General features: G+C 44.5%; 1 protein-coding gene across 4 annotated transcripts; it reads left to right on the forward strand.

The window, feature by feature from the left end:
• The first annotated feature begins 790 nt into the window (after positions 1-790).
• On the forward strand, positions 791-14,850 carry LOC144125441 (protein Abitram). 4 transcript variants are annotated; one of them, XM_077658811.1, is made up of 7 exons: positions 972-1,065; positions 5,251-5,263; positions 5,311-5,562; positions 8,612-8,663; positions 11,989-12,118; positions 13,790-13,936; positions 14,182-14,850. In XM_077658811.1, exons 3-7 carry the CDS (start codon positions 5,340-5,342, stop codon positions 14,362-14,364), a joined length of 735 nt encoding a protein of 244 aa, XP_077514937.1. In that variant the 5' UTR covers positions 972-1,065; positions 5,251-5,263; positions 5,311-5,339; the 3' UTR covers positions 14,365-14,850. The 4 variants fall into 4 exon arrangements, with proteins under 4 accessions (XP_077514940.1, XP_077514936.1, XP_077514938.1 ...); XM_077658810.1 differs by having other exon boundaries at positions 797-1,065; positions 5,251-5,562; XM_077658812.1 differs by lacking the exons at positions 5,251-5,263; positions 5,311-5,562 and having other exon boundaries at positions 801-1,065.
• The last annotated feature ends 4,488 nt before the right edge of the window (positions 14,851-19,338 follow it).

Raw genomic sequence — 19,338 nt, forward strand, 5'->3', positions numbered from 1 at the left:
CATTAGAGTCAAAACAAATTTATTCTGCATTTGTGCTCAGTCTAGCATGTACTACCTCCATAGTGAATGCAATGCTTAATTGTAGGTATTATGACCAACCTCTTTATTGATGTACAATATTCTTAGCTCGCGCAGTTTCTTGTTTTCCATCACTAGCTGTATCAGCATTATCATCTCTTTCTGCTCTAACCGTTAGTAGCTTAAGTTTGGCCAATAAAGCTGTTGATACGCAGCTGCTTCTTTCCTTTTTCTCCTTTACGTGTCGGCGTTAAGGTATAAGCATCGCTTTCCATCTGTTTCCCTCCTTAATATTTCTCAAAGTCAGCCTTGCTTCTGGCCTTGAGAGTTGTAGCGTTATCAATAAAGCGTTCTTGCATGGCTTCTTTCAGTAATGGTCTCTCCGCGTGCTCCGAAAGGTTCCACTTTGACTCGAACGTTCACATCACTTTGCAACCTGTGTGATACACGAAAGCATAGTGAATGGTTTATTCGGTAACATAAGTTCCCGGATGGTTTTTAGTGTACTACAGCACACCTCGCAGTCCATCCAAAGCGCCGTGTGCCGCGTACGTCAGCGTGCTTGGAGCTGCATTTATCTTTTTTTCTTTTTTTTTTAACGGCGCGTTCCATTTGTTTATTTAAGATACTTACGCAATTTTTAAGTACAGTGCAAGACTTGTTGTCGCTGATGTGAACAAATAAGCTATGAAAAGCGCAAACTAAATCTACTCGAACTTAAGAATTCCGTCACTCGTGCCGCCATCTAGCGTGCGAGCGTACAGACGGAGCGCGGCTGTGTTTGCCGACGTACACTTGGTGGCTGTAGGTCCGCGCTGTCGTGAGTTGCTTGGTAGCGCTTGGTAGCATCGTATTTACATCCCACGTGTGGACTCCGAGCGTCCGAGCCGTCCAGCCCACATAGTGCAGGGAGAATGTCAGATCTTGCTGATGAGCGTGAGGATCAGCAAGGCACGCCAACCAGCTTGTCGCTCAGGCTAGGCAACCGAATTTCCAAGAGTTTTCCTAGCGTTACAGAACGGTATTACAAGCCTCGATTTCTCCTTGGTGAGTTTGCCGGCATTTGTGTCCCTGTCGCCAAAGGCTTGCCTCAGTTAATACTTTCCTCGACGTAGTACGTTGTGATCGCTCATATGATTTCGCTACGCATTGTGCCACTCCAGCCGCTGACACAGATAACTCGACCACACTTGGGGAACAAAGACTAGTGTTTCAAGGCCTGCAATGAGAGCACGGCATTTCGGGGACGGTGTTCATTTCGCTCGTCATGTAACGACCTGCCGTCGGTGGTGTACTTTGCTTTGGATAATTGCAGTTTCTAGCATATCTTGCCTCATGAGCGCAGTCAATGTCGGTCGGCTGCAGTCGTGGCTGTTGCATATCGCCGAAACAATCACATTTCGCCGCTGCGGAATCAGTGTTGTTCTAGGTTTCCAAATGCACTAAATCTTACGCACGTGGTACAGTTTTCGCTCAATCATTCCTAGCCTAACCCCCGTGTATCTCGATTTTCGCAAAATCACCCTTCCTACGACTAAGCCTTTCTGTTTTAAAATTGAAAGAAAGAAAAAACGTACCCCGTTATTCCAAGGCGCAAAACAAAAATTGTGCACGTTGCAGTATTGCTTCTTGGAAGTGTAACAGCAGTAAAATACACATTCTTACATTACAAACAATGACCATGCCCGCAGGGTCAGAAAACTGCAACAGATTGCTTCAGCTTAGTTCTGACCACCTTATGTTTTTTTTTTTTTTTAAAGCACAGCCAGTGCAAAAACTATGATGCACTTCTATTCTTGCATTTTATCCCTTTTAAAACATCGCCTAATGAGTGAGTAGCATTTGAACCCTTTCAATATGCTGAATAGCAGCATGCTGGCATCCACTGTCGGATAGAGTGACTGTGAGCAGTGGAGTTGGAGGAGATTAAATTAAAACATTCAGTATAAATGCTTGGTTGGTAACCAAGAATTGGGGACTATGTTAGGAAATTTTACATAGTGCTTCATGATTAGCTACAGGAATTTGGTTGTTATAAACAATACTGTAGATGAAGTCATAATTTTTTTAACACCTTAAGCATATTATTCAGTAGCCTGCTGCTCACCGCGGTTACGTTTGCTACAGTGTGTGTTTTCCTTGCCTTCATTCGACTGCTGGTTATGGCCACAGCATGTGCCGGAGCTTTCTGATTGCACGTGTTAGCATCAGGGGTGGCACCATGACATTCGTGATGGGATGCTGCAGAAAAACTGGAGGGGATTAAAGCGCTGTGTAGGCAAGATGATACCTTTGTGCATTGCTCTTCATAAAAATAAAATAAATGAATAAAGTGCAGTGTGCCTTCAGCGAGGGGGCCAAATATCTTGAGACGTTCTCTGTCAGGGTGTGAGTGAAGCACTTGACGGACTCTTGTGGGGCCTGGCATATTTTCAGGGTGCTCCCCTTGGCACTGTCTCTGGTCAGCATCACATGCAGTTTACAAATGTATGAACATTGCCATTACTTTTTAATGCTGAAGTCTGCGCCAGCATGTGTTTAGGGGTGGAACAGCAGGAGGGTAAAACTGCCACGTTGACCATGTTGCAGGATGGCTGCAGATTGGTCAAGACAGCATCTGTTGCACTGCAACTATGTAGACACTCCTGATGGTTTCCTGTAGGCTGTGCATTGGTGTAAATGGATGCCAGCATTACATTATTTTTGCCTTTGTCTTCATGTGTAGAAATAGCATCAGAACTTAACAGAACATGGTTGCGACATCAAAGTGCAGTAACGTGTGACCTTCTGGAGTTAGGAAGTATACTCTGCTTGTTTGTGAACATTTCAATACCACATTTGCATGCTCATAACTGCGCCTGCAAATTTCCAGAAGCCCAGACACCACTGCAATTGGGTTGCATAATCTTGTTCTGCTTAATTCTGACATGATTCACACATGCTTTCTGAAGTGGAAAATGTGTTGTACAGTAAGCATGTTGTACTAGCTGCTGTGCATTCTTATGACAAATACCTGTTAGTCTCTGCTCACCTTGAGGTGGCAGTTGCGCATGTTTCAGTTGCATGAGTATCGCCTTTCTGTATGTGTGCATTGATGGAGTATTAGAAAACAGACCCTCGGTGAATTAAAAATGCTTTGGCTCGTGGAAAAGCATCTCTGACTTTCCTTGATATACCTGAGAAGTTACACTATGAAAAGGGTGAAGAGTCAGTTGCACACTGCTCATAAAGGTTTACGATGGGGTTGTCTAGCATCAGTTCCAGTTGCAAATACATGGTTGGTCTGGGTGTGCGAATAATACTTTTTCGAAACAAACAAAAAATGAATATTCTAACTTCCGCACCGAATCTATTTCGAATAGTATAATTCAAAGCCGAATCGAATAGAAACCGAGTGCCGAAACAAACGAATTGACTGCGAATATTCCTGTTATTCGCTCATGCGAAATAGTGAAGGGCTAGCGACGCTGTATAACTTGTGCAGTGAAAGCTGTAGCTGTGGAAAGACGCAACACCAATCTGTAGGGGTGTGCGAACAGCACTTTTTCCAGACCAAACCGAACATGAATGGTGTAGCTTCGCTACTGAATCAGATATGAATTGATCGTTTGTACTAATATTCTATACTTGTGTGAATATTTGTACAAAATGAGCAGTCGTGTGAAACATTGAAGCACTGCCGAAGGCACTGCGGTACAGGGCTGTAATTTGTAGAGTTAAAGTTATAGCTGTTAAAAGACTCAGCTCATGAGGAAGGAAAAAACTTAGGAGAGGCCGCTATGCCACATTTTTAAGCTACAAGTGAGGCTTCGCTTCACCATTTGGCTCATTGTCTGAGTACACTTGCACATGCGCTGCTAGCGCTGCGAAGATCAAGGTGAGCAGACAGTAGCATCCTGTGCTGCTAGAAGTTGACGGGCAGGTGATGCAGACGACACCACTGCGTGATGACCTACAGAGTCCCAGTAGTCCTTGACAAAACACGTGACTTCCTGCACACTATCATTCAGCTCGGATAGCGAGGGCCTCTCCAAGCCTTTCTTCAATCCATGACTAATCTGCACTAAGGGTTTTCAACACGAAGTCAGTATGTTAACTCTATAACCATTAACCATCAGTTAAACGTATAGGAAAAATACATTTTGCTATTGTTGAACAAAGAGAATATAACTACATGTGACATATTGTTGGATCTCAGGTAGCAGCATCCCACCGCTGCCACCAATTGTTGGAATTCAGGTAGCAGCATCCCACCGCTGGCCACCAGTTGTTGGGATTCAGGTAGCGTGACTGGGCCGGAGAAGAGACGAAGACGATCGGAGGAAGAAAACTTGGAAAACTTTATACAAGGACTATTTACATTATGTACAAGTACGGGCAAATGAGAGTGCTTCTCAGTTAAGAGAGCTTCTTAGGAGTCGGGAGTCTCTGATACCTCTCAAGAAGGGGGCTCTCTCTGGCATCAAACCAGCAGCTCCTTAAATACTCTTCGTATTCCCCAGATCCCTAGCTGGGGAATACAGTTCGAAGAATGATGTCCAATCACACGATGGCACTGATGGTGCCACCTAGAGTCACTAAATAAAGACTTAGAGTACCGTCACTGCAGCACGGCGGTAAGCAGGGGCGGCCATTTAGTTGTTTATCATTGTTGCCAGATTGCCGCTTCGGCGACCTCACCGCTTACTTTGGCCCGGCCATTTTGTAAACAACGCTGTTAGCCACCCTGCGCTGCGGCGGGGATCGTAGCCGTACGGCATGGAGCCGCTCAGATGCAAACGGTACAGCTGTTGCCTTCAGTTTATGCTTTCGTCGTGCGGAGCTGAAATGCTGCGAGGCGCGGAATCCCTGGTCACTGAGTCGGTCACCGGCAGCACTCGCAGCGTCGCAGCACTAGGACTACCACAGTTGCTTGACTGAAAACGCATAAGCCACGAAATGGCAGCCCCCATGAACCGTCGCAGTGTAAACAAATATCACGTGATGCAAACTGACCAATGATCGTGGCGGCGGCACAGAACAATAGGAGAAAAGAGTGCCGGTACTCTAAGTCTTTATTTAGTGATTCTAGTGCCACCCATGGCAGGGGGGTCCTGATGCTTCTTCGCAGCTCGGTCGAGGGAAAGGGAACAGGACCCGGTCACGTTGTCGTCCGCGTGGCTTTCAGGTGGCCGCGCACGTGCGTCCGGAGGGCAGCTACATGACACAGGAATGCTGGCTGTCTCCCCGCAGGTGTCGAAAGATCCTGCACTGGTGACCGGAACGAATACGCTTATGGGTTGTCGAAAGATGCTGCACTGGTGACCGGAACGAATACGCTTATGGTCGTCGCTGGCATTCCTGTTGAACACTATCATTGCTATGGGGACGCTATCGTCGCTGCTTCCGGCATTCCTGTTCCAACACGTGGGGATGCTATTGTTGTCGTTCCCTCTGGCAGTCCTGCAGTCACGTCTCTTCGCCGAATTCCACAGCAGGAGAGAAGCGCGATCACAACAATATACAGTTACGTATGTGCCATGGCGTCTGGGATCAGGCATCAGGGTAGGTTTTGCTGAACTTGCCTGAGCCTTGCCATGTGGTCTAGTGTTGGAGGCCATGTATGAGCATTGTGAATATTGCCACACGAATGGACCCACACATACTGATTGCGGCACGGTAGTACGCGGCGTCAGTGTGGGCACTGTTATGAAAAATTCATCAAAGAAATATACGGCAGGCCTTATTCAAACCTCTTGCCAATTTATTTATTTATTATTCATTCAGGATACCCTCAAGGGCCCTCAGTTTAAGGGCATTACATGAACATTTGAAAAGTGTTCGCATTCCTTTTATGTAATAAGTATATTTATGTGTTATGTATTGCATGTATTGCTACCCCCCCCCCCCCCCCAATGTAATACCCTCCTTCGAGGGCCTTTAGGGGTATTTTGAATTAATAAATAAATAAATATTCGATGCATTTCAAATAATTTTGAACATACACTATTTGATTTGTTCGAATAATTGAATAGGAGGATATCGTATTCACTGTTTGACATTTTTAAATATTCACACACTTCTGCTGATCTCCACTAGGGGGCATGAAACACGAAGTCAGTATATTTAAAATACACTGTGACCATAATGTGATGCGAATTGCAAATTACCCCTTTCTAATGACGATGACGGCAGTCACGCTAGTGCCACTTCTCAGTTCATGAGATAAACCAGTTATAAACCATTGCCTCCGATATCTGGCATTAGTCCTTTGTAGTCCGAAACTTTTGCCCACTTTGCAGCTGTTCCGGTCTGAAACTATTTCGCCAGTTTCGGGCACCGCGAAAGAATACAACTGCGCAAGAACAAATCATGGGAGTATTTATTTTTGGTGTTTCTTTATGCAGTCAGTGTGTAGTTTAAGAAATGGCATATAGTGTGTAGTGAGGAAGATTTACGCAATTCAACGACAGAAAAGCTTGTCGAGCAGTGCCCAACAACAGACCAAATTGCCTGTGTTGCATTGTCGAAAGGGGCTCAGCTAGGTTCTGGGGTTAGGGCAGAATTTCCTGAACCTGCTTGAACCTTGCCTTGTCGCCCAGTTTTGGAGGCCGTATATATAGTAGGCTTTAAGAACACTGTCACACATATGGACTGCGTTGCATCGCTGAACATTCAGGCCAATCGCGGCAGCATGCTGTGCGGCGTCAGAATTGACCCTGTTTTGAAACAGCCGTCGAAAAAAAGCACGGCGTGCCCACTTCCTATTTCACGCCTATTATATGAGAACTTGGGATTGTATTCAATTTGTTTCGAACAATTTTGAACATGCACTGTTTCATTCATTGCTTGTCTTACCCATAATAGTTTAATTCTGCTGATGAAGAAAACTTTCATAAGTGCTTTTACCCAAGACTGAGAAATGACCTTCACAGCTGTGGTCCTCCCCTGTGCGAGCACTCTACACTACATTGCCTCTTTGTCTTCAGTTTTCTGTCCTTTGCTTCTGGGTCTTTGTATTTGTTTTTTGGGCCACAACATGCTTTGCATTTCTGTTGGCTCATCATTGTTCAACGTATAGATGTGCTTTCAAGCTAGGAGCTGCATCCTAGCCCTTGTTTGCTTGTTCTTTTGGGGGAGGTCTCACATATGTGGTCAGACTGTCTGCAAGGGATTCTGTAAAATGAAGAGATTGCAAGCTGCCATGTGCTGCATGTGTGCAGACCAGTGCTATCATGCAGCTGTTGCTCTAATAGTGGCTTCATCAACCCTTTGCTATTTTTTTTCTTTGAATGTGGAGAAGGTGCACCGAGGGTGCAGATAATATGTACAGGGTGCTGCCGGTTTTTGAGACCAAAGTTATATCCATACGCACACAGATACAGAGTGTAGAGACATTTTTTATGATCTTTTTACATTTTGTACAGGTGGTCACATACACAATGAACGACATTATTTTATGAAACCGCTGTCAGCAGCAATATAGGACTCTTCATGCTGTTGAAACTGACCGCAGGCAGTGATGAGATGTATCTTTGGAATGTTAGACATTGCATACACAGCAGCTCCTTTGAGAGCCGCAATGTTGTTGTGCGGATGTCTATTGGACGACTCCCTCTCAACCTCACCCCATACATTGTAGTCCATTGGGTTGACATCTGGGAAGCTGGGAGGCCACATGTTCAGATTAAGGTGGTCATGGAGATTCTTGACCATCCATTCTTTAGTTGTACGGACTGTGTTGACAACAACTGTCCTCTCTGCATAACACAAGGCTTGTCCCGAAGGTCCTCATGAACGACACGTCTGATAGCGGCCTCATCAACCTCCACTGCCTTGGCGAGGGTCCTCATCGACTTCTTTGGGTCCTCATAAATGATAACCTAAACACGAATTATGGATTCCACTGTCCAAAGAGTGTCAGAACGCCGATAATGTCGTTTCCTGTGCAAAACAGCGTCCACGTCACCTCTGGCAGCATCCAGTTCTTTCCGTAATTTAACATGAATGACAAAGCAACCTTCAAAAATGTATTGATATCTGAATTCGGCTGGCAGGCAGCCAAGATGACTATGACTGCATGCATCTTCGTTTCCTGAGTTAGCCAAAGCTCTGCCATGCTTACCAGCAGCAAAAAGGACTTGTAACTATGATGTACAGGATGGTGTGTCACCTTTAATGTGTGTTCTCAAATACCTGCGGCACCCATGTAGCAATATTCCCTCTGTTTCACTCAGAAGTATCACTAACCTGTGGTACTGCATAGTACCAGTTGTGCAAGACGTTAAATATATTTGAGGACACACTGAGGTAAAGCAAAGTGATTTAGGTGCATGTTAGCTGTCAAGGCTGGGTTAGGTGTGACCCCGGAGCTTTTGGTTAAGCACAACGTCACTATAACTCTTTAAAAGACAGCCCCACATAGCTGCTGCTTCAAAATGCACGTTGTAAAACTAATGCGTGATGGCATGACAAGAATGTTTGTTCATTGTGACCCTGTTTTGATGGGCAGTACTCGTATCTGAGAAAGATGGCAGCTGAAAATCCAAGGTGCCTGTAAATGTTATCTAGTTAAATGGGAGACCATTGTACAGCATACTTGTGTTGGTTCCAGATGCAAACGGCCAGAAAGGACATGATCAGTGTGCACTCTTTCACTCCAACAGGTGCAGTATTGTTTCCATCCTCCCAACTTGGCAGTGACCCTTTTAATGTTCATTTTGGTTTGATAAGAAAAAAGCTGTAGATAAAAAATAACTCGCTGCAAAGTAAAGTAGCAAGGTGTAAATTGGGAAGAGTGAGCATAACATCAGCTTTGAAGGATATAGCCATTTAGTAGCTATGCATGTATAAAGTCCTTCATCTTTTGGTCAGGCCCCATTTTATTTCATTCTTGAACCCCGAACAAATTTTTTACAAATCGGGTTAAACCCAATTTCTACTCAAAGATGCACCTTCTAGGGAACATATTTGTCTGGTACAAAAAGCTGAAGACACTGAATGGAAATTAGCAGATATCTTACACTTATATTGGAGGGTTGTTTTAAGTTAATTGGTGATTTTTGACTTATTCAAGACATGGCTTATGAACAAGTTAGAAAAGTATGTTTTAGAAGCGAGGTGTAAGGACAAGGTATTGAGCAGATGTCTTAACAGCATCAGTATATTAAGCAGTACCAATGCTAATGACGTCCTGCTCAAAGGTACTAGTGCATTTGAAATGCTTGCTGTCATGTTGAATGAATATGCTCACAGTGTACTAAGGCAGGCAGGTTTTGCACAATGTGGAAGTGCCGCACAGGAGATGGTAATTTTTGTGACAAAATAATTGCAATGAAGTATAAAATCGGAAATACCTGTTTGCTAAAAAATTTGTGCGTAACGTGCTATTTCTTTATTGCTAATGAAGTAATGAGCTCAGAAAGAAACTTTTTTACGTCCGATGCAAAAAATGTGCACTTATAGTCAATTGCATTTTATTGAAAAAAATTACACTAGGAAACTTGAATTCTCAAACTTTTTCTGAATAACCCGATTTATATCTGAATTCTGGAATCTTACTCCCTAGTTCCAGAAAGAATAAAACCCAAAAATAAAGGGCCCTGTGCATATATAACAAATCACAAGATGTGCATACAGTGGAAACACAGGTAGAGCGCTCACAAGTGAACTGTTTCACTGCTTATGGTGTAAGGATGAGGTGGTGGTGATCTTCTCATAGTTTGCGAGTCAGTTCGTATTGCGGGAGAGTTTGACTACTTTGCCCCTACTGTCCCAGTTCATCTTTGTTATTCCTTTTGCAACAGTAATTTCCAAGTGTGACACATGAACACTCGCATTCTCCTGCTTAGGGGACACTAAGGACAGCTCCATCCAATTATTGTTCTCAGTAAAAATAGATTCTCTGGCTCTTTCTGACTATGCTGAAATTTGCCTGGCAGCAAAAAACGCATTTATTGGCGAGAAAATTGCATTTAATAATCTTTGTGCTAGTAGAGACTTTACGAAAACAGGGCAGGTATAGTGTAGCTTCTGGCATCATGCTCAAAAATCGGTGTCGAAGTTCCCGTTTTACTTCGAAATCAGCTGGTGGTAGCGGCGCCTATACTTAACGTTTTTGATCTTTTCTAACCTATAAAAGCTCTGTATTTGGTGGAAGTGGCCTCTTTGTGATTAGAACACAGTACCCTATCAATACAGGCCAATTTCAGTTTGTTCTCAGTGCCCCTTTAATGATAATCCGGGTTACGACTCCTACCCTCATTGAGGGTACAATTCCGTAATCTGTGCCCTTTCACATGTTTGATTGAAATTGAGTGGAATGGCCATAATGATAATAGGAAAAAGGTGGAAGTGAATCCAGTCCATATTTTCTGAATATAGTATGCGAATTGAGCAGAATTAGCCTCCAGTCCAGAGCAGTTCGGTGACCACTGGCTTCTGGCACTAGAGTAAGCTCTGATTTCGGTAGCCAGTCTTTGTTACCCAATTGCAATGTCAACTTGCAGTGCAGTCATGCTTCTTGTGAGGCTTTTTATATGCATCAACAATGTAATGTTTCCACTAGCTTGAACCTTAACGACTGTGAACAAGCATGCTTGCCTCTCAAAAGCGCACCCCACACAAATGTGTTACGACATCCACCTTATGAAAAGGTGATATTTGTGGGACTGCATTTGGGCTCGCATTGAGTGTTCAGAGCTCATAAAAAGTCTTCATTCATTCAAAGCTTGTAAACACACCCAGTAATTGTTTTCAAAAACAAGGTTGTCTTAAAGGGTAACTGTATAGGTTTCAGAATTTGACAAGATTGAAGGGGTCAAATGCATCAGGCTTGAAGGTAAAGCATAAAAAGTCTTTTTTGGGCTAGCATTTGGAATGGTGATGTAATTGCTGATTGAAACCACGGCGGCTTTCAGGCTTCTGCGAAGCGCACATCACCGAGCGGGGGTCGCATGAAGACGCCATCTACGATGTCAGTGCAATTCCAACGCCGAAGCACTAAATTTGAAGAAGAAAAAAAAAGAAACAATGTCACCGAAGGCAAAGCCCTTGGAACATTGCTTGGCGGCATCCGATGACACATGGCAGGGTTTGGGTGAAGACGAAAGGAATTTGAAATCTCCCCGTCTGTGACGTCATCGCCGAGTTTCTCCACACTTTTCCAATGCTGTGAGAAGGAGCAGAGCATTAGTCAGCGATTATGTCATCATTTTTAAAGCTACCACACAAAAAAAAATTTGCATGCTTTACCTACCTTGAATATTGCGGAATTATCAAAAAGTGGTGCAGTTGCCCTTCAAGTCCTCGTTTACGTATTTTAGCGGTAAAACATCCAGTAATGACTGACTGCTGTCAAGCTATTTATAATTGCTATTGCTGTGCTGACGACAACAAAATGCAGCTCAAATGCTAGAAAGAGTAGAATTGGGCAACCTAGCTGTTCCAGGAATTAGAATAGGCTTAGTCTATCCATCGTGCAGCATCAGAAATGAGAGTGCTGTGTACATTTATTGCTTGGAATGGAGTTTTCTAAAGGTAACAAAATAAAAAGTGTTTTCTAAAAGTAACAGGTGCCTAGTTATGGTTAAACTTATAACCTGAATGGTCGATGGTCTTGATCTTTCGTAAATGACTACAAGGACCATATATCTTGGCCTGCCTAGAATTCACATTATAATATACATGTTTACTACGGTAATTCATTGTCAAAGAAAGGGTTATTTCCAAAACTTGTTTTTATGGAACCATGTAACCTTGCTTAGGTCATTGCAGCCCTCTGGAAATGCACCTGTTGTGATGAACAGGTTTGTATAAACCCTCTAATGTGTCAGGGACTACAGCGACATTTTAATGGATATCTAAATTTCTTGTAACATGTGGCTTTGTCAGCATAGCTCAGTGGATTTATATGGGACCATTTTAAATTGGCTCGATCACCACATCCTCTCGGTGTGGTACATGCTATTAAGTTGCGGTTTTTCATTTCAGAATTGTGCTTATTACGCTAGCTCCATCTCATCCCATACTCAAGGAGAACAAAGCAGTCACAAAAGTTGATTATCAAGTAAATGAGAAACTAAATCGTCTCAACAACCAAGTGTCTGGAAAGTGGAAGAAGGTGAGCTGCTATAACATTTGGCTCTTAAGCAGAGGCAGTTCACATTATGACATTGCATGTGCATTCTAATATGGTAGTAGCATACCACTTACTTTTGTAATGGCTGTTTAGCGGCTTAGTGACTTCTGTACTCACTTGGCTCAAATGTGAGCTCACCCTGCCGTTGTGGCTAAGTGGCTGCAGTGTTTGGATGCTGAGCGCAAGTTTGAGGGTTTTGTTTGCACTGTGGTGGCTGCATTTTAATGGAGGCAGAAAATTGCTTTCTTGTTGGAAAAATGCCTGAACACTAAGACATGAACACCTGAGTGCATAAGTTCCTCGTACAGTAGGATTTTGAAAAGCACTGCCGGTACATTGTGCAGTGGAGTAACTGTGAGGGGCAAAAGTGACTGATGGCGTGGACGCTCATCTTTAAAAATTTTGTTCTTGCCTAAAACAAAAATTACGCCAATTAAAATCACGGAGCAAATTTCAGTAATTTTGGCTATCAAACAGGCTGTCTTCTGTACTTTTACTTGGACCACCCAAGGTGAAATTTACAGCCAAGTATGTGACAAATCATACTTTTTCTCAACTTTATATTTTTTTTATTGAAGTATATGTTATGATCGAGTGGAACTATATTTAAAATGTTGTACATGTCTCTTGCAGCCGCAAAAAAATTCAGTGATCATAAGATTACATATTTTTTAAAATTGCAAAAATGCTGAAAGTCGCACCAAAGTTAAGAACTTAAGATAAAAACTAAGTATTGCTATTTTTTTTATGCGATACGAAAGAGAAATACTTATGCCTTGTTGAGAAAAACGTGGAGCGTGAGCAAAAAATAAGTATTGTAAGCATTGTGTGTGAGCCTCATCTTCATTTGTCTATATTCATCATCATCTCCCATCTTCATCTTCGTTGCGAACGCCATCCCTGCAAGTGGCAATAAAGCCTGCTTCAGGGACTTTTGTGACTTTTTTAATGATAACTAGTTTTTGAATAGTATGGAAAATTAAAAGGCCTCACGCATGACCTAAAACTCTTTTTTTTGCAAAAAGTCTTGTGGCAAAAGACTTTCGACAGCACAATTAGAAGCTGTAATTTTTCTTAAATAAATTTTGAAGGGCCAAGCTCAAATTCTGGTGTGTTTGATGTGGAATGACCCTTGAATATTGCCATGCTTGTAGACCAAGCTTCGACAGAAGAGAGTAATTTAAGATGTTGCATGCATGGCTTTTGGCATCTTTTGTGTCGTTTTTGTTTTCTGAAGGGACCCCCAACACTTCATTGATGATGCTATTTGTTTGTCTGAGAGAGCTTTCCTGTCTTTTTGGCATTGCTATTATGCTGGGTACCCAGTAAAGGGCTGGCACCAGTGCAGCATTTTAGTGCTTGTGATGATTTTCCAACCATATGTTATCATGCTGCACTTTTCACCATCTTTTCGCTCCTTGCTCTCATGGATGTGCCATTGTCTCCTTGAAGGAAAGCAGCCAATGGCAGCTATTTCATTTACGTAACACAAAGCCATCCCAGTGTTTTGAAACCTGCTTAGTCTGGTAACGAAACAGATTAAAGGGAACACAGGAGTAAATTAGTACCCCTCTTAGTTATACACGTGTTGCATGATAACATTTTTTTGTTGCTTGCTTGCTTACATGTTGAATGTGTGTGTTTTGTTCCCAGGGTGGTCAGAAGCTTCAGAAAGAATCAGCACTATGCATCGTCACTTGTTCAGATGGGCAGACTTACACTATTGTAAGCACAGTTCCTGGTAGTCTGATAGAAGTCAATGAACATCTCACCACTTCACCAGAGCGTTTAACTGAAAAGGTAACAACTATGCACATTACTTTGTACCGTTGTTAGCATGACTTGATACCAACCTGGAGGCAATGCTCATCTTAAGCTTTGTTTGCTGTGCTTCTTATCAACATATCTGGAATGCACAGCTATTCTTGCTTAGCAACTGTTGATGAGTGCGAAAGATTGATTTGTTGCATTTGAATGCCACATATTGTGTTTACTGATGGCCCTTCATAGGAGTGATCGAAAACCTCAAATCTTTGCTCTTGCAGACATGGTCATCTGGCTATATTGCCATTGTTCTGCCTCCATTGAAGATGGACACAATGCTACTGGATACTATGACATCACCTGAGGATTATGTCAAGGCCAGGAGAGATGTGATACCCAAGTGCTATATTACAGATGAAGAAACCTTTGTTGACCCCCAGTGTCCTATTGTGGAAGAGAGCTAGACTAGGCAGACGCTAGGGTTGTGCTGCCATGTGAGAGACAACAGTTATATGTGTTCTGTGCAGATTGCAACAGCTAAAAACGAGTGGACAGTAGTGTAGTTTGCACTACTGGTTCAGTGTTGGTAAATGTCATCACATTGTGCACGACACTTTCATAATAAGGAAATGACACCACTAGAGTAATGAATTTCTCTTCAGGAATAGCGCTAGTACATAGCACAAGTTGTTTCATTCCATTACCACATAGTTACAAATTCATTTTTCCTAAAACATTTGTCCAACATTTTTCATCAATGTATGACACCCTCTGCATTGCCAATCTACACATTCACTGTTTGTTTACGTTGATAGATGGGCTGCTTGGTAATAAGTTATAATTCTGATTGTTTCTGTGCCTCAGACATTAAGTTGTCATAACGTCATATATAAGAATGATCAGCCAAGGCTGTAGTATGCCCATGTGAATAAATGCAGTAGAAAAAGCGGGCTGTGTGTTTGGCATGTCCCAATGGCATTTTAAGTGCTTATCATTTACAAGGCCTCTGGGAACAGCATATTTTAAAAAAACTGGGATGTGCGCTAGCACCAGGTGAACTGTGCACTAGGCGAACTACTCTAAGGATATATTGGGACACATACTGTGTTGCAGTGCTGGCTCTAGCTAGCAGCGGTTTCCAGAAAATTTTGGCTACGGAACAGCGTCACCCCATCCGATTTAGACTGCTTAGCACGAGGTAGCGCTAATGGTTCGGACAGCGCGCATATGTTTACCCGCTATAAAGTGGTCGGCCCATACTCAGTCATCGTCACAATAGATTGATGGTGCTACCTCATTCTTCGCCCCTTACCCCGACACTGCGCTGCCTCTGCTTGACACGCGAGGGCGCTAAAGGCAATGCACTGTTGCATTGTTAAACCCCCAAGGTTACACTGTTAAACCAATTACGTAGCCAGTTGTTGTGCATTGATATAAGCAACACGTGTCGCATAACATGGTCTTTCTGCGCTGGACATATGGAGCCGAGGAGGCTTTTGCGCGACAGCGGACTCTGGAACGTGCTAGGCGCAGCAGTGGTGGTAGTTCGAATTATGTCGCATGACTGACAAGCGCGCGCCGACCTCTAAACATGGCACCTGCATCGACCTCGCCTTCGAGGCAGACCACTTCATCTGTGGTGTTGTGCACGTCAGCAACCACATACTTTACCGATCACAAAACGGTTCTTTTAATGACTCTAAGCCACATGTGTCAACAACTTTAGCAGCGACAAACAGCTTTCGCCGAGTTCTGCGACTTACCTATAGCAGAGGTAAGCCGGTAAGCATCGGGCCCACCTGGTCAACATTGTGTTCTGGGTTCCTCCTTGTCTGCATCTTCTTCTTTTTGTAGCGATAGCTACATTACTGTAGCATTCCAAGCCTTCGGCGCGGCGGCGTTGCCATGCTGTCACGTGGTTGGTCACGTGATGCGGAGCAGCTGCCGGCGCTGTGGCTGATCACGTGGTTGGTCACGTGACCAAGTTCCACTCGGCCAGCTGTAGCTATCGCGTCACTCCAGGTTTAACCAGAGCTAAACCACCACCAATTTTTTTTTTGTTGTGCACATCAGGATAACATTATATTATTCTCTCAAGGCTACCTGGACATAGGAAAAGCGTCCACCTAAGAAAAGCTGCGCTTTACGAACAACAAAAACTGACTTTCCACTCGTGAGGAGTGCTAAAGTGGCAGCAATAGCTGCACAGAATACCCAACGCGGTTCCCGCATTTACGCTCACAAAGGTCAGGCCCGCAGTGGTCACGTTTTCATCAAATAATGCGTGAATGTGGGAGTTATCAGTTGCCCATACTATAACAACAGTAAATTATGTAGGCTCTTTTCTTCCATGCCTGCTGGAGGTTGACATGACTTTTTCACCAGGTAGCAGACCTGCTGAAGCAGAGGTGCACCGGCGGGGTAGAGACACAAGGGGTCTTTCTTGAAGTCAAATGACTGGGTAAACCTTACATGCAGGTTATTTACTGTACAAGATGTAATGTACGAAGAAGGTAAGAACGGTAAGGCTGGAACGGTCTACTGAGAGACTCACATTCTCAGCTGGGCCAATGGTTCAGGGCACCTAAGACAAGAATACGTACACCCACAACGAGGACTGCTTTCAAAGCTAGTTTTCGTCTCTTGGTTCCAAATTACGATCACAGGCTGAGAGCCATGTGATTGGGCCAAACGACATTTTCTTTGCTCTGTGCCCGTACATTCCTGGCTGTCGCCCGTGCACTCCCAGGCAAAAAAAGGGGGGGGGGAGGGGGGTCCAGTTGGGCTTTCCAATTGGAATGTCCAATTGGTTCCACTTGTGTATTTGGAACCAATTGATGCCAAATAATTCGTTCCAGTTAGAAGCCTTCGTTGTACCGAATTATTTTTTTCGCCTAGGCCGCGATTTCTCTAAAACTGAGAAGGGAATCAATGCCTCGCCTGCGGCTAGGCTGGAAACGCAAGCGGCTCCTATGCTCTGCTTCCCGCATGCAGTTTTCGGGGGAAGAGCGCTCATAGTCGCCAGCAAGGCCTCGGCACCGCGGCCCAAGTGGCTCGGATTGTGGGCTCGGTGGACGCGTATTCTAAGTCTCCGGACGATCTTTCCATGAACTGTACTGCGCATAATTTGGCGCCTCTTTGCGGCCGGCACCCCTCTGGTATCCGACCGTCGCCATGGTCCTGTAAAGGGCGGGAAAGAAAGCGCGCGCAGAGGCACTCTTGCCTCAAAGGTTCGACTCCTGGCACTGCGGAAGTAAGAAAACAACCTGGCTTGGAGGCATCAAACAGCGCTGAAAGCCATAGGTGGGGCAAGGAGAGTGGTGCCCCCCCCCCCCCCCCCCAAAAAAAAAAAAGAACATAGAGGAGGGGGCCGCAAATTCTGTACCATATTTGTTCCGGACTTTGTTGTGCTTCGAGCGAGCAAAAGGTATAAACTGGTCGGGACTTCTTTGCGAGCCACGCCTGTGATCTTGATGCGTGCCGGCCGGCCACCCGACGTATACATAGCCCTTAGAAGAACGTTTGCGTTGGAAGATCCGTCATATGTAGTTGTTGCTGTAAAGGTCACGAGAGAGAACGAAAGAAGAACCAACGGTTTAAGTTTTCAACAACTTGTAAAGACAGCAGTTTGTAACAGTGGGCCATGGTAATCGGCGTCTTTTGTTTGCCTGCCAATCATAACAGTAAATGAAATCAGCTCCTTAGTGCTTGACTGCATCAAACAAGCCAGGGCCATCAACATTTTAGAGCTGATAATTTTTCTTGCGATTAGCTTCTTATTTAGGCAACAAGAAAAGTTTTAACAACGGGCTGCTTTTTTCTTTTTTTTTTGTCCTGGAAGGATTCTGTGCGGCGGTCCTGAATGTGTGCGGAGCTTCACTGGCTTCGCCTGATTCCATTCATTGGCCCTAAAGTGTCATTGCGAATTCTCGAGGGTGGCACTAACCGTATACTGGCTCAAAAGGAAGCCAGCTGGGAAAAATGGGCGTGGTCCTAATTGCCGAACGGAAATCCGGTCGCCGCTCGTCGCCCGGTACGGGGCAGATGCCCAGGGGCCGAACTGCACCTGTTACAGCTCCCCGTCGTCCGAAGGCTAGATGATCTTTTAACACGCCCCTGGATTGATTGAAAAGGGCCTCAGCTGCCACTTGGGGCAAGTTTTTAGATAGCCGTAATTGCGTCGACGTTGGAAAGGTTGGCTGGTTTCCCTTATGCTGGAGGTGCATTATATACCGTGCTTCTTTACTTGATGATCATCATCATCAGCCTGATTACGCCCCTTGCAAGACAAAGGCATCTTTCCAATATCTCCAGTTAACCCTTTACGGTGGCAGCCGCAGCCACCTTATCCCTGCAAACGTCTTAGTCTCTTCCGCCCAATTAACTTTCTCCCGCTCCCTGCTACGCTTGCCTTCTCCTGTAGCCATGTCCGTTACGCTTAACGAACATCAGTTATCTTTCCTCCGCATTACATGCCCTGCCAAAGTTAATTTATTCAACTAAAATGTCATTATAACCCGCGTGTGTTCCCTGACCTACTCTGCTCTGTTCCTTTCTCTTAGCGTTACATTTATCATGTTCCTTTCCACAGCTCGCTGCGTTGTCCTAAATTTAGGTTGAACCCCTTTTTGGTATTCAGGTATTCAGCCTGCCTTCCTTGGTATCATGCGGCGCGACGTCTTGAGGCGCCCCATGATGGTCTCGAACGTCGACACTCAGATGAGTCACTGGAACTAACCGAACACATCTCAGCTCGGCTTTGGACAAAAGCGGTCACAGCTCAAGAAAGATGCGCACCGCGGTGGTTCAGTGGTTAGGGCGCACGGCTACTGAGCCGGAGTTCCCGGGTTCGAACACAGTTGCGGCGACCGCGTTTCGATGGAGGCGAAATGCAAAGGCGCCCGTGTGCTGTGCGATGTCAGTGCACGTTAAAGATCCCCAGGTGGTCGAAATTATTCCGGAGCCCTACATAACGGCACCTCTTCCTTTCTGCTCCGAGTCCCTCCTTTACCCCTTCCCTTACGGCACGGCTCAGGTGTCCGCCGATATGTGAGACAGATACTGCGCCATTTCCTTTCCTCAAAAACCTTTTTTTTTCAATTTTTTCAAGGACAAAGCCGCAAATGTCCTTAAAAGGAAGCCTTCTAGTCAATAGCGTCGAGCTATCGTCATAGTGTCGTGGTCTACAGCCTTGCATCGAGTATAGCCTGGCATCGCGGGCGGCTAGCCAGTTGGAGACGAGTGACTACTGCGACGTCATGAAAACAAGTCAACGCCATTCACTGCAGGTCTTCCTTTGAGGAGCTTTTGCCGCTTCGTTCTTGAGTTGTATCCGGCTATCTATATAAACATGCGATCTCTGCCATTGCATGGAACCTGATACCTGATTTAATTATCTGCTGCTGGTCCTTGGACCCAAGATATTAAACTTATTTTTG

The sequence above is a fragment of the Amblyomma americanum genome, chromosome 3 (assembly GCF_052857255.1).
Source record: "Amblyomma americanum isolate KBUSLIRL-KWMA chromosome 3, ASM5285725v1, whole genome shotgun sequence".
NCBI classification, from domain to species: domain Eukaryota; kingdom Metazoa; phylum Arthropoda; class Arachnida; order Ixodida; family Ixodidae; genus Amblyomma; species Amblyomma americanum.